This window comes from Balaenoptera musculus, chromosome 19 (assembly GCF_009873245.2).
Source record: "Balaenoptera musculus isolate JJ_BM4_2016_0621 chromosome 19, mBalMus1.pri.v3, whole genome shotgun sequence".
Classification (NCBI taxonomy): domain Eukaryota; kingdom Metazoa; phylum Chordata; class Mammalia; order Artiodactyla; family Balaenopteridae; genus Balaenoptera; species Balaenoptera musculus.
Genome location: NC_045803.1, coordinates 58,870,926 through 58,883,531, shown reverse-complemented (window position 1 = coordinate 58,883,531; position 12,606 = coordinate 58,870,926). Strand labels below are relative to the sequence as shown.

General features: G+C 62.0%; 2 protein-coding genes and 1 long non-coding RNA gene across 4 annotated transcripts in view; 2 read left to right on the top strand and 1 right to left on the bottom strand.

The window, feature by feature from the left end:
* Positions 1-346: 346 nt before the first annotated feature.
* Positions 347-5,221, top strand: LOC118884965. The gene is made up of 3 exons (XR_005017413.1): positions 347-2,939; positions 3,445-4,664; positions 5,088-5,221. It is a non-coding gene; the product is annotated as an uncharacterized LOC118884965 (long non-coding RNA).
* Positions 5,222-5,789: 568 nt separating this feature from the next.
* JPH3 (junctophilin 3) overlaps positions 5,790-12,606 on the bottom strand; it is an 82,197-nt gene continuing 75,380 nt past the window's right edge. The window contains exons 3-5 of the mRNA XM_036833182.1: positions 9,819-9,943; positions 7,840-8,693; positions 5,790-6,155 (exon numbers count right to left, since the gene is read on the bottom strand). Coding sequence (XP_036689077.1) covers positions 6,075-6,155; positions 7,840-8,693; positions 9,819-9,943 — 1,060 coding nt within the window. The 3' untranslated portion in view covers positions 5,790-6,074. The remainder of the gene's footprint in view (positions 6,156-7,839; positions 8,694-9,818; positions 9,944-12,606) is intronic.
* Positions 6,102-11,527, top strand: LOC118884964 (translation initiation factor IF-2-like). 2 transcript variants are annotated; one of them, XM_036833187.1, is made up of 3 exons: positions 6,102-6,180; positions 6,531-6,658; positions 10,256-11,527. In XM_036833187.1, the coding sequence occupies exons 2-3, from the start codon at positions 6,588-6,590 to the stop codon at positions 10,725-10,727; spliced, it is 543 nt and encodes a 180-aa protein (XP_036689082.1). In that variant the 5' UTR covers positions 6,102-6,180; positions 6,531-6,587; the 3' UTR covers positions 10,728-11,527. The 2 variants fall into 2 exon arrangements, with proteins under 2 accessions (XP_036689082.1, XP_036689081.1); XM_036833186.1 differs by having other exon boundaries at positions 6,168-6,658.

Genomic DNA, 12,606 nt, shown 5'->3' with positions numbered 1-12,606 from the left:
CAGGGATGGGGGTGCGGGGAGGGGGCTCTCGTCTGCGGAGCTGGGCCTCGGGGCAGGGATGGGGGTGCGGGGAGGGGGCTCTCGTCTGCGGAGCTGGGCCTCGGGGCAGGGATGGGGGTGCGGGGAGGGGGCTCTCGTCTGCGGAGCTGGGCCTCGGGGCAGGGATGGGGGTGCGGGGAGGGGGCTCTCGTCTGCGGAGCTGGGCCTTGGGGCAGGGATGGGGGTGCGGAGAGGGGGCTCTCATCTGCGGAGCTGGGCCTGGAAAGACCCCCGTGTGTCGGGAGGGTGTGGAGGTCAGAGAGACTCCAGTTGGGAAGAAAGAGTAACCGCCCCAAGAGACACATGGCTGTCGAAGTTTAAGAAAGTTAAGGTAGGTTTGGAGCAACGCTGCTGGGCGGTCCCTCGGCAGAGCGTGCCTCTGCGAGTCGCCTCTGTGTCCTCCGTTCGCTGGCGGAGGGGAGCAGGCGCGAGGTGGGCTCCCGGGTCGGTGAGGGGCCGGCGCCCAGTGGGGCAGCGCTGGCGAGGGAAGGGGGTGCATTTCAGATCCCTGCTCTCGGAGCTCTGCTGCTCAGGGTCGTAAGACCCTCCAAATACGATAGACGGACGCTGTCGGGTAACATAAACCTGGTTCCGTGAGAAGGAATTTGTGTGTGTTCATCTCAAAACGTGGGCAATAGAAGGAATTTGCAGTGAAGACACTGACTTATAACGAGATGAGGCAAGTTACCAAACTTCCATAATGGTGACGTTTATTACTAAAAGGAGCGAAATTTTTCTTTAATCTCGACAGTGTCCCTCACTTGCGGATAGTGAAGAATGTAGTAATGGTATGATTTAAACAGTTATATTCGTTAAGGAAAGTTATTTTCATTTTGGAAGCAACCAAGCCATTTTTCCAGCTAAAACAAGGGAAGAAAGGCAAAGGTAACGTTTTAACCGCTTCATCAGTGAGAAAAATCAGAACACAGTCGACATTGCCTTTTTGTCAATGTGCAAAACGATTGCCTGTATTAACAGACAGTTTACATGTACCAGGACATAAGGAGGAAGAAAAGAAAGTGCAGGTTGAGACCGATGTGTGAGAGAATGCACAGGAGGGCATCTGTGTCAGGTTAGTGGCTTCGCCTCTGGAGTGAGGGCCCACCTGCACGGAACGGACCGTGTGGGTTTACTTCAGCCAGGCTACGTCAGGGGGCATTTCTTTGGAGATGGCGGATGGTACCCATAAGTAGGGTCCCGCTGGAGGACATTGTCAGGGAAGCATGAGATCAGCATCAGGGGCACATCTGCCCACACGTGAGCCACAGTTCTGCAGCGCGGGGCGGACCGCCACGCAGCAGGCCCGGCGGTGAGTGCAGGCCGCATTGCTGTCACTGGAGCTGGGCTCCCGAGAGGCCCAGTGGGAAGAGCTGGGGGTCCCAGGGGTGCAGGAGCAGCACGGGGGGAGGCGGGCCCCTGCCCCCTGCATTCACGCCCGTCTCCTCGCTGTACCTGCCCCCAGTGTTGGGAAGCCCTTGCTGGGGCAGTGGAGCGCGGCCCTTCCTGCCCCGTCCCTGCCCTCTGCGGGCCTGGTGTGGGGTGGGAGTCACTCACTGAGCGGCAGTCGGCTGCCTGATGGTCCTGTTGACGGCGTTCAGAGGGGGGACCCTTGGGCCAGGCCCGTCTCTTGGTCACGGTTGAACACAATACCTGCCGGAAAACCCTCGGTCTGTTCTGTGGTCCACACGCAGGAGGCCCTGGGATACCAGCGTGCTCTGCTCTGAAGGGACCAGGAATTCTCACGCCTGCCTTGGGTGTGTCAAGCGCTGACCTCTCAGGAGGAGCCTGGTGCCTGTCTGACCGTCCTGGCAGGCGTGGAGTGAGTTACTGAAATGGGCTGAACGAGGAACCGCCAGCGGGTGGAGGGCAGGGTCCAGCCGAGGCCCGTCTCGGCCACTTCTTGGGGCCTCCAGGGTTGGGATTGTGCTGTCGCCGTGTTGCCAGGCAGTGGCTGCGCACCTGGAGACCTGCACCCACCTGTGACAGGCAGGACGGGAAGGGTGTGCACATGTGGTAGCCGTGTGAGCCCCGGCTTGCCGTGAGGGGTGTGTGTTGGGGGGTGCGAGAGGGGTGCTGCCCCGGGCCCAGGCCCGAGCCTGCTCACCGAGGCTCGCCCGGGGCTGGCTGCGTCCGCACCGTGGCCCACCCCCGGGGGCGCCCGCTTCCCGGAGGTGTGGGACGACCTGGGACAAAACGTGTTGCCTGTTTGCATCCCAGGCGCTTCCACGTTGGGGTGGAAGCACACTCCAGAAGCTGCGTCTGTGCTAACGCGTGTGCCGGTTCTGGGGAGCGTTTGGCATTGCTTCCATCGTCCTCAGGGGTGTCCACCTGCTTTGGGCCCCCCTCCGTGCGGCCGTCTCCTTCCTGCTGTTCCCCTGGGTGCCCGGCAGCCCCTGCTGGAGGACGGGCCCCAGCATCTCGGTGCCCGGCGCCTCGTACCCACCGTCGAGGGTGGTCCACGTCCTTGAGGTCATGTTGTCCGGGCTCGTGGACATGCTGTACAAGAGCAGCTTCGTTCTCTGGTTTTACACAAAGGCAACTGCACTTTTTCTTCTTTGAAGGCTGAGTTAGTGACACTAGTCGGCACTTGGGACTGGTGGTTTTTCAGTCTTTGCTTCCTGCCCGTTTCCTGACACCTGGACAGCCCTGGGCAGGAGAGCGAGACTGACCAGGCCCCGAGCCTGGCTCCCGCTCCCTCCTGCGCCCTCCTCTGGACTCTCGGTCCCCCTACGTAACTGACCAGCAGCACATCCTCGTCCCTGGCAAGATTAACAGTGACTCTGTCGTGGTGCTGACTCGATGTCACGACAGGACAAGCTGGAGGCTGTCGGTGGACTGCGGGTGGGCGGCCCGTGTGGCAGTGAGAAGAGAGGTCGTGACGTCTGGGAGGCACCTTTACGGTAAGTTTCTGGGACGGAAGGCACGGAGCGTTGGAGACGAGACCTGGAAGGCTGAGCTGAGCTCGGTCCGGGGGGGGGGGGGGCTCCACCCAGGACGCCTGGAGGACCCGGGGGATGGTACCCAAGCTAAAAAAAAGGGTGAAAAACAGAAACAGTTCATTTCATTCACTCTCCCGAATATTCGTCTGCTCCAGCGGTCCATAGCGTCTTGGGCTTGTTACCTGGGTCTCTCCCCTGGGCTCTCGGGAACGCCCTTCGGTTTTTAAGTGGGGCGGCTGTATAACTTACTGTCCAAAGTGGGACTCTTGAGATGAAAGGCAGCACTCTGATGACCAGGCTGGATGTTGGATGTTCGCCGGGCCCGGCGGGAGTCTGTGGGACCCGCACTGCGTTCTCGGTGCACCCCGGGGGAGCCGTGGGCTTCGTGCGTGTAGGAAAGCACCTGTCATCCTCCCACACGCCCCACACGGAGGGCGTCTAACAGAAATGGGCTTATGGTTGTTAGACGGGGTGTGGACAGTCCTTGTATTTGGAGCCCTCTCAGCCCTCCCCTGGAACGGCTTCAGCCACGGGCATTGCGTTTTTGTGGCCATGCTGAGCTTTTCTGCATGGACACCATCTTCCTCGTCAGTCGTTCGGGTGCAGGTGTCGCATACCCTGTGCAGCGTCCTCTCCCGCTCTCGCAGGTGAGGTGCGGGTGCAGCTTCCCAGCCTGGGGGTGGGGGATGGCCGGGCGGCGGGGGGGCGGCCTGTCCCCCACTCCCCGGCTCAGTGCAGGTAACTCAATCTCAGCCTCTGGTTTTCACATCTCAAGCACGGAAGCAGCTGTTAGGGGAGAAGATGACTCTCACGAGGTTGCTCTGGGATTAATTAAAACCTGTCAGCGCTCTGCGCCACTAGGGCCTCGCGCCAGCATCTGTTCCTGCCCTGTCCCGTGTGTCCACCAGGAACGCGCCCGGCAGGAGCGGGGTCAGCCAGCCTGGCCCAGAGGGAGCTCACAGGCGCACCTGTCAGTAACCCGGGCCTCCGGCAGGTAGGAAAGGCTGGCCAGGCTGAGCGAAAGCTTTAGGCCTGTCTGCGGGGCAGCCTGGTCTGGAAACCAGGTAAAAACTAGCTTTTAGGGCCTCTCAGACGCAGTACGTCGTGGTCTCCGCGGAATCCACTCAGAATTCACCCGGGTGTAGGGAAATGGCAGTAACGTGGGTGCTGCTCTGGTTCTCAGTTGTGTTACTGGCAGCCGGACAAGTGATGGGGCGCCGGCCAGCCCCATGGGAGCCCCCAGCCCTGAAGCCACTGCTTGCCTCAGATGACGGGCATTTGTGCTGTTGCTTTTCTATGTAGCTATGTTACCTCAGGGTGTGTGCATGTGAGTATGTAACCTGCCTGTGTAGGTACCATTTTGTGTCATGCAGTTACTGGAATGCACAGAAGTCTTTCTCATCTTCACAAAGCGTTGCAGATGGAATCACCAGACACACACCCCAGCATGGACGACGCAGAGAGCTGCGAAGAGCAGGCATGTTTATTTGGTTCCCTCCAGGGCTGCGGCAGCCACGCGGTTGTAAAAAAGGAACGGAGAGTAAGATGTACAAAAACGTGAAATATCCTTTTAGAAAGTAACATCATCAGCCATGTGTTTCCTATGGATCCTCCCTCCCTCTCCTGTGTCCCCACGCCCTGAAAGAAGACCCCCAAGCGCAACCAAGCTGTGAGAAGGAACAGGGGGTATGTAACAGAAAAAAAAAACTGAATTTAACGGGAACATGCTCTAATCTTTAGTTTATTTCTGGTTAAAAATATAGCAATCCAGTGCAGTGTAGTAAAGAAATCTGCTTCAAAGGTAGCAGAGAAACAGCTGAACATAAGCAAAGCAAGGCAGGGTCCACGGACGGCCGTGCCCAGGACCTTCCCAGGCGTGGGTGCAGGGGCCCCGTCTGGACGGGCCCGGGCCCCACAGACACATCCATGCACGTGGCTGGGGCTGCTCCATGGCGGGGACCACGGGGCATCCAGACAGTCCGGGACCTTATTCTTTTGTTTGGACAGTGGGACAACGCTGGCAGGGAGGGCAGACACACCAGGAACCTGGTTTGGGTTGAAACAAGGTATGTTGCATATTTTGGAGATGGATATGTCATGATTTCTCAGGAATTGTCAAGCCACTTGGGTTTCAACCACATTCCTGTCCTGGGACCCGACCAGCTCCAGAGTATGGATGAGGCATCTGGAAGAAATATGCATATCTGTGAGGGAAGTCGAGGCAGGCACAGGACAAGAATGTGAAAACCCGTGGGCTCAGTGACACTGAGGGAGGACGACATCGTGTGAGGGCCGTCAGGGCCGCGGACATCTGACAGCCTGGCCGCACATCCTGCATCCTCAGCGCAGAAACGCCACGTGCTCCAAGCCCAGGCCCAACGGCAGGCTGTCCAAGTGAGGCCTTCCCCCACGCCCGCGCTGCTCCCTGGCCCCCTGGCCCTGGCGCCAGCCCCCTGGATGCCCACAGCACAGCAGCCCTGGGGTCTGGGGGTGGGGGGAGACTGGGGAAAAGAAGGACTTTGCCTTAAGACGCAGTGTCGGGGCAGCGCCAGAGGGCTGGGTTGTGATCGTTTCATGGGCAGAAGAGAAAGCAGGTCTCTGCTTCCCTAAGTAAGTGTGCAGCACAGATTTAAAGTAGAAAAAGGCCCAGGCCGCTGCCAGCCGGAGCGGGCGCCCTCTCCCGTGCCTCACGCCCGGGCTTCCCACCCGCTAGCCACCTCGCAAGCCGCCGGACGCTCCAGGGGCTCTGCCTCTGGTTGCCTCCTTTTCCACGTCCCAGACGGGGGTGTGACGACGGTGGTGACTATCTTCTGCCATTGGTTTGCCGGGACCCCTTCTCTTTCCACGTCAAGCTGGGGGGTCGGCGTGCCGGCCTCCTTCTGCCACGCCACGCAGCGGAGCGTTGTTACACAAGCAAATCCAAAAAACATGACCCAGAAAAAAAGGCAAACTGTGAGGAATACCCAATCACGTGGTTCTGTGAGAAGACCAGGAAGTTGTCGTTGGGTGTCCGAGCTACGAGCCTTCCCTTCTGTCGTTCTGCTTTTAATGTCCCCCGTTTGTACACCAGCTGCTTTTGCTAATGCGACAATCTCCTCAGATGAAAAAGTTAATAAACAAAATGGCGACTCCGATGTTTAGCAAGATCACCATGGCGACCAGGATAGGCGCCGAGCCCTGGAACGGAAGCAGAAGAGGGGAGGTGAGCCCAAGGCCACACCCCCTCCTCCTGAGCGAAACTAGGGCTTCCCAGAGGGCCGGGGGAACAGAAGGCTCAGGCAGCGGTCAGAGGCTCCCACGAGCTTCTCAGTGTGGAGTCCTTGGGGCTTTGACCCTTTCAGACCTGCGCGCCTGGGTCCCAGCATAACCACCCGAGCTCTGCACACCTGGGACGCCAGGGGCAGCCCGCCCAGCGTGGCCCCAGACCTGGCGACGGGAGAGCTCTCTCAGTTCAGTGAACAACTGCCCAGGAGCTGCGCAGCCGCCAGGAGCCCCTCGCTCTCCTGGGGCACGAGCCCACCTGGTGCTTAGACCACAGCCTCTCCCCCCCAGACCTGCCGTCCTTGAGCCTCTGCAGTGACGGTGCCAAGGCCATGGTGCTGGACAAGGATGAGGGGCGCCAGCCGCCCCGACCACCCCGGGCCTCTGCTGGAAGCCCCCTCCCGTGGAACCACTCAGCGGTGAGTACATGCCCGGCTGGAGGTGGCCACGTGCTCGTGCCGCTGCCCAAAGCAGCATTGTTTTAAAGCACCCAAGACGCGCTTGAAGAGGTTTTAAAGCCACAACACGGTTCAGTGGGCTAAATATAGAACCCCTTCCTGCATCTCCCACCCTGCCCATCATTCGGCTTCCTAAAATACCCACACGCGCACCACATGCGTTTCTGGAATAGAGCTGGTATCTAGGTCCCAGCGGGAGCACCTGGGTTCAGAGAGGGCAGGCGCGTCACAGGAGCTAGCCCACCGCCCAGGCGGATGCTCACAGTGGCCTCGAGAGCCGCCTTCCAACAGAAAGCTTCTCGGCCCCGGGGTCCGCCTGGCAGGTACTGAGTCCCAGAGGGCCCCGTGGGGATGCCCCGCAAGGCAGGCTCTCGGTTTCCTCGTGTTCAGATGGGGCTGAGCACGCTGTGCCCCACCAGCGGGTGAGGGGCCTGATGGCCATTTGCACAGGGCGTCAGTGCTGGGCCGTGGGGCTGAGAAGGCGTTTCACGGGCCATTCCCGCTGCCATTCGGTCAAGGGAGCGGGGAGTGGGAGCTGGTGGGCCAAGGGCCGGCCAGGAGGTCCCTCCTGGGTGCGAGTGCCCCAGCCCTCAGCCTGGCCCAGGACCTCTGTTCTTTCCTCAACACTGCCCGCCCTCCACTGGAGGAGTGTGCTTAGGGCGGGTCTCACCCATGAGGCGTGGTCCTCACCCGTGAGCGAGACCCAGCGCCCGCCACGGGGCCTGAGGAAACCGAGTCACGGCCCCACCCCGCGCATCTGATCCCACAGGCCTGGCGGACTCTGTCCCTCTCACCCACGTGGGAGCCAGACCCGTGTGTGTCCTGCCTGCTCTGGTCTCTGTGTTTCCCTCCAGGACACAGGACGTCCCTCCAAGGTGAGGACCGTCCTAGGCAGCAGGGGGAGGTCTGGGGGCAAAGGTGGGGTCTCATGCTGTCCCGTTTCTTTTGGGGAGCTTCCAAAACCACCCAAGTGCATTTGCTGAAAAGATGGCACCTGGGAGTAGCCCTCACGTGGACCCATCAGAAGCAGTGCAGCCCGCACCTGTGTGGGCTTCCTGCAGAGGAGGGTCCTGAGAGCTGGAGGGTCGGGGGAGACCCAGGGGGACGGGCTCTCAGCCCCCAGACCGCTGGCGTCCACTCACCGTGCCGGCCTTGAGCTCATCCCCGTTCTCCTCGTCTGATTCCAGCGCCACCGGTGAGGACCTCTGGGGCGGAGAGAAGGTCAAGTCCCAGCGCAGCAGCCGGGGCTCCGCCCGGTCCCCCAGCCGCAGGCTCTCCAGCCTCTGAACGGCGGGCTCTGCGCACGAGGCCGGCCTGGCGTGCTCCTTGTTCTGGGCCGTGGAGCGCAGCCTCTGGGCCCCGAAGCCCCGGTCCTCGGCGCCCCCCTTGCTGTAGCGTCCTTTCGGGGGGTGCACCTCCTGCGCGTAGGAGTCCATCCGCAGTAGGGGCTTCATCTCCATCTCGTAGCTGCTCAGCTTCTCCTCGTCCAGCTCCAGCAGCTTGCTGCTCCCCGGGCCGGGGTTGCCGGCCCGGTGGTGGGAAGTCCAGGAGAACGTGGTGGGGGACCCCGTCCGCCGCTCCCGGGGCTTGGGGTTGCTGGGCTGCCTGTGGCCTGGGCCCCGGGCCCGGAAGGCTTCTGCGGGCTGGCCGCTGCGGAGGGCGCCGCTGCGGACGCCCCTGGAGCCCCCGGCCTTCTCCTCTCCCCAGCTGTTCCGGGCGCAGTCCCCTCCCCGGCCCTCCAGGAGCATCTGGATGTCCCCGCCCCGCTCCTCGTCCACCGAGACCTGCCGGGAGAAGTGGGCCACCTTGTTCCTCGAGGCGGGGGCCGGTGGAGGGGTGGCCGTGGGGCTGGCGGGGAAGCTCTGCAGGGGGCTGTCGTCGGGGGTGGTGCCCTTGCGGTACAGCTCTGGGCTCTCCTGCTGTAAGGGTGTCCCGGTGGAGATGACCTCGATGTCGTCACTGGAACGCTGACGCTTTGGCCGCTGGTACTCGAGCCCTGGATCAGGGAGGAGACGGGGAGCACAGAGGTGGGTTACTCGGACCTTCTGGGTGGAGGCCCAGTCTCACCTGAGGATGGCAGGGGACCAGGACTGGGCTATGGTGGCAGGTAGCCAGGGCACTCACTGCCCACCAGCAGGCTGTGGGGCGAAGGAAGTGGGAGGACAGTGTTCCCAAGGCCCCTAACAGACCCCCCAGCTCCCCTCTGTGGGCACTTCAAGGATGACCAGATTAGGACGGGCGGGGTGGACAGTCGTTCTGGTCCACGCCCCCAGCTGCAGGGGTGACCCAAGGCCCGAGAGCATGCTGGCCTGGCCTGCTCGGGGAGTCTGAGGTCCCACCCCTGCAGACCCCTCCTGACAATAAAAGAAACATCTCCTGCTAGGTGACGTTCTACAAGGCAGGACTTGGATTGTTTGTGGCTGAATTCCAATGCTTCTGTTCCCTATGTTGGGTCCTGGGGTTCTCAAGGCTGCGCCAAAGGGCAGGAATCCTACCAGCAGGACCAAGAACTGCAGGCTCTGGGAGGAGAGCTCAGGGGGTGGGCCCAGAACACATTCCACCCCAAAACCTCGAGAGGCTTCCACTCGCTCTGGGAAGCGTGAGTCTGAGAGGAGTGAGCCTGACCCAGGTGGGGTGGTGCGTCGGGCTGGGAGGATCGCGGCCTCAGCGGGCCTCTCCGATCAGTACTCCCCCTGCTCCAGCCTCCCTGCCTCCCTCAGGCCCGTCCGCCAAGGGGGGACGAGGGTCTCGGATCTGGCTGACGCGCAGTGGCTCCTAGCTCCTTCCAGCCCCCCCAGCCCCCCCCGAGGACAGGCGGGAGCCCCCCCGCGCCCCAGAGCTGTGCTGACCAACTCGGCCACTGCCAGTCACGCGTGGCTACTGATGGATTAGGTGAGGCGAGGTGCAGCTAAAGATGCAGACCCGTGGCCGCAGTCCCTGCATGGCGGGCAGCAGCCTCGTCGGACAGCAGTCACAGAAGGTTCTAGCATAACCCTGGGGGGAGGAGCGCACACAGAGTCTCGGGGGGGATGCAGCGGGCTGATGGCGGCCGTGGGCAGAACCGTCGGAGGTTACTTGGCACCCCCCCGGCTGCCCTGCCCCCAGCGGCACCGGGACTCACCGTTTTCCCTGTGCTGGAAGGAAGGGGAGAACTCTTTGGCAGTGATCCTGGCGATGCGCGCTTCCTCCTGGGCCTTCTGAGCCGCGGTGAGGGCCGCCTCGGCCTTGGCCCGGGAGTGGGAGGTCCTGGGCAGGAGAGACAGGGAGGGCGGTGAAGGCACGGGGTGGGGGGGCGGCTGCAGCAGAGGGGCCAGGACAGGGTGCCCGAGACCTCACTCACTCGGCAAACGTCCCCAGGCACCAGCCAGGCCAGGGTGCCCACCAGCTGCTCTGGGCACGGAGCAGACCGCACCCGAGCGAGAGCTGGACCTACCTAGCCTGGGATGAGTCTTCATCCAGGTGAGCCCAGGTCCTGCCGTGAGGAGGCTCCCTCCTTCCCCTGGTCCGGCTACAGGCTAGAGACCGCAGCCCATGACTGACTCATCTCTGAACCTCCAGGGACGGGCAGGTGCTCCGTGTGGACCCGACTAGAGATGACGGTCTGGGGGCAGCTGTGCGCCCCCCCCCCACCCACCCGTGGGCAGAGCGGGCCACACTCCAGGGTGAGCAGCTGGCCAGCCTTGGGCAGGAAGGGGCAGGCTCGACGGCAAGACCAGCCAGCCCTCAGGAGAGGGCGCAGGGCAGGAGGAGTACGGCCCGCACGTCCCGCCCTGGCCTGCCCCTGGTGCCTGCTTGGCCTCCCCCGTCCTGCGTGAAGGGGCCTCGCTCGTCCCAGCGCCCTGCACCTGGGCCCCCGGCCAAGCAGTCCTTCCCCCCAAACCCTGTCCCCTGGAAGCTGGCGTCACTAGCCCCGTGCGCGTGGAGGAGTCTGAGCCCTGGTCTCCAGGTGCCGAGAGAAGGCAAGTCTGTGGCCCGGGATGAGGCCCGACACCCCTTGGCAGCTGGGGGTGGGGGCGATGGACACAGCTAGTGACGCCACTGCCCTCGGGTGGGGCGCATACCCCAGGGTGGACATGGGGGCCGCGAACCCAAATGAGCCGACGACACCGCCCTGACACTTCCAGCAGCACAACCTCCCGCCCAGCGCTCAGCTGCCCCTCCCCAGCTGAGTCCGTGTGAGACCCTTCAGGGGGCAGGACTGGGTGCCTGAAGCAGGACAGCACCCAGCATCTGAGGGTCTCACCTGCCTGCGGTTTCCATTTCTTCCTGCTGGGTGTCCTGGCTCCAGAGGCCCTGCTTCCCCCCGGGGAAGCCGAGGCGACGACGACTGATTCCCCCGAGACGAGGGCAGCCTGCCCCCCTGCCCCTGTCACCCACTCCACGGGCTTGACCTGGAGGCCCCTCACTCCTCGTGAGCCACTGGCTTCTGTTTTTTCAAAATGCCACTGTGCTAACCAGGCAGAGTTTACAAGAAGAAAACCAACGTATGACGTACACACACGTACAACATGTACATCATCACGCGAACGTGAGTCCAGCACGCGGAGCAGCAAGTGGGCTCCAGGCTTCTGCCACCCGCCACCCGCCGCATCGCCTGGGAGCAGGACCCAAAGTCGGAAGAAACCTATGTGCAAACGCGCAGCGTTGAGCAAATCCTATCCTTTGCGTGGTTTCCTAGAAATAGGGAAAGACAACTGTCAGTGTGGCTGCATCCCGTGCCCCTCGGAGTGAAAGCTGAGAAGCACCGCCTTGTAGAAGATTCCTTGGGAACTCCGCGGTTATAATTCCAGCAGAAGAGGGGCAGGAACCTCAGGGGGGCAAAGCCAGGAATAAAACACAAATTATGAATACTTAGTTTATCAGTTGTTAACACATAAGTTGATAAACCGTGGCTGCAGCCCACAGGCTCCCACACGGTGCCCCCCCCCCCGTGGCCAGTGCATTCCGCTGCGTCCCTAACGGCACATCCACGAGTTTACGGCACAGAGGGGCTTTCCTGTCCAGCCCTGAGTTGGAGGCTGGTAGAGGCACGTACATATCTCAAGCACCGGCAGTGTCACGTCAGAAATGAGGGTGCAGGTCAGACCTGGTGATGGCCAGTGTGAGGCCACGGTCATCCAAGGCCCATCTGGGGGCCAGAACATCGGGGACAGAGAGGAAAGGACAGATGGCAGGGTGTCCGGCTGCGTGGGGGTCCCATCGGGTGAGCCTACTCCCCACCACTTCTCCCACTCCTGCCCCATCTGCTGGGCTGGGACCCCGGTGAGCAGCCCCAGCACAGACACCCCGACTCGGAGACCCAGGGCATCCCCTGAAATTGTACCCAAGGTGCTCTGCGTGCTTTCTCCTTCCCCCGCAAGCAGGGGGTCCACGGCTTTCATTAGATCCCATGAGGTCCCAAAGCCTAAACACGCTGGTCTGGACATGGCCAGCCCCGGACGGGTCGACCTGGTTCCCTTCCCGCAGGGCGGCTTCCGTAGCCAAGAAGCACTCTGTCACGGCACGGCCCCAGCTCAGCCCAGAACCAGCTCGTGGGCCCGAGCTCGCCTCTGCTGGATGATGTGGTTTCTCCAGAACGTACCATGGGTTTGGCTTTGGTAGTAACGGTTTATTGAGATATAACTCAGAGTGTACAGCTCGCCCCTCTAAAGCATAAGCATAAATTCAGTGGTTTTTAGTCTGTTCGCGGAGCTGTACAGCCATCACCCCAGCCGATTTTAGAACTTTCCACCACCCCCAAAGGACCCCATTACCTTTATTAATCACCCCGTTTCCCCCAAAGCCTCCCCAACAGCCCTAGGCAATCAGTAGAGTTGCCTGTTGTGGACGTTTCACGCACGACTGAGTGGACTGGGGTGAAACGCACGTCACAAGGTGCACCACCTGGGAGGTCCCGGGTCAGGGGCGTC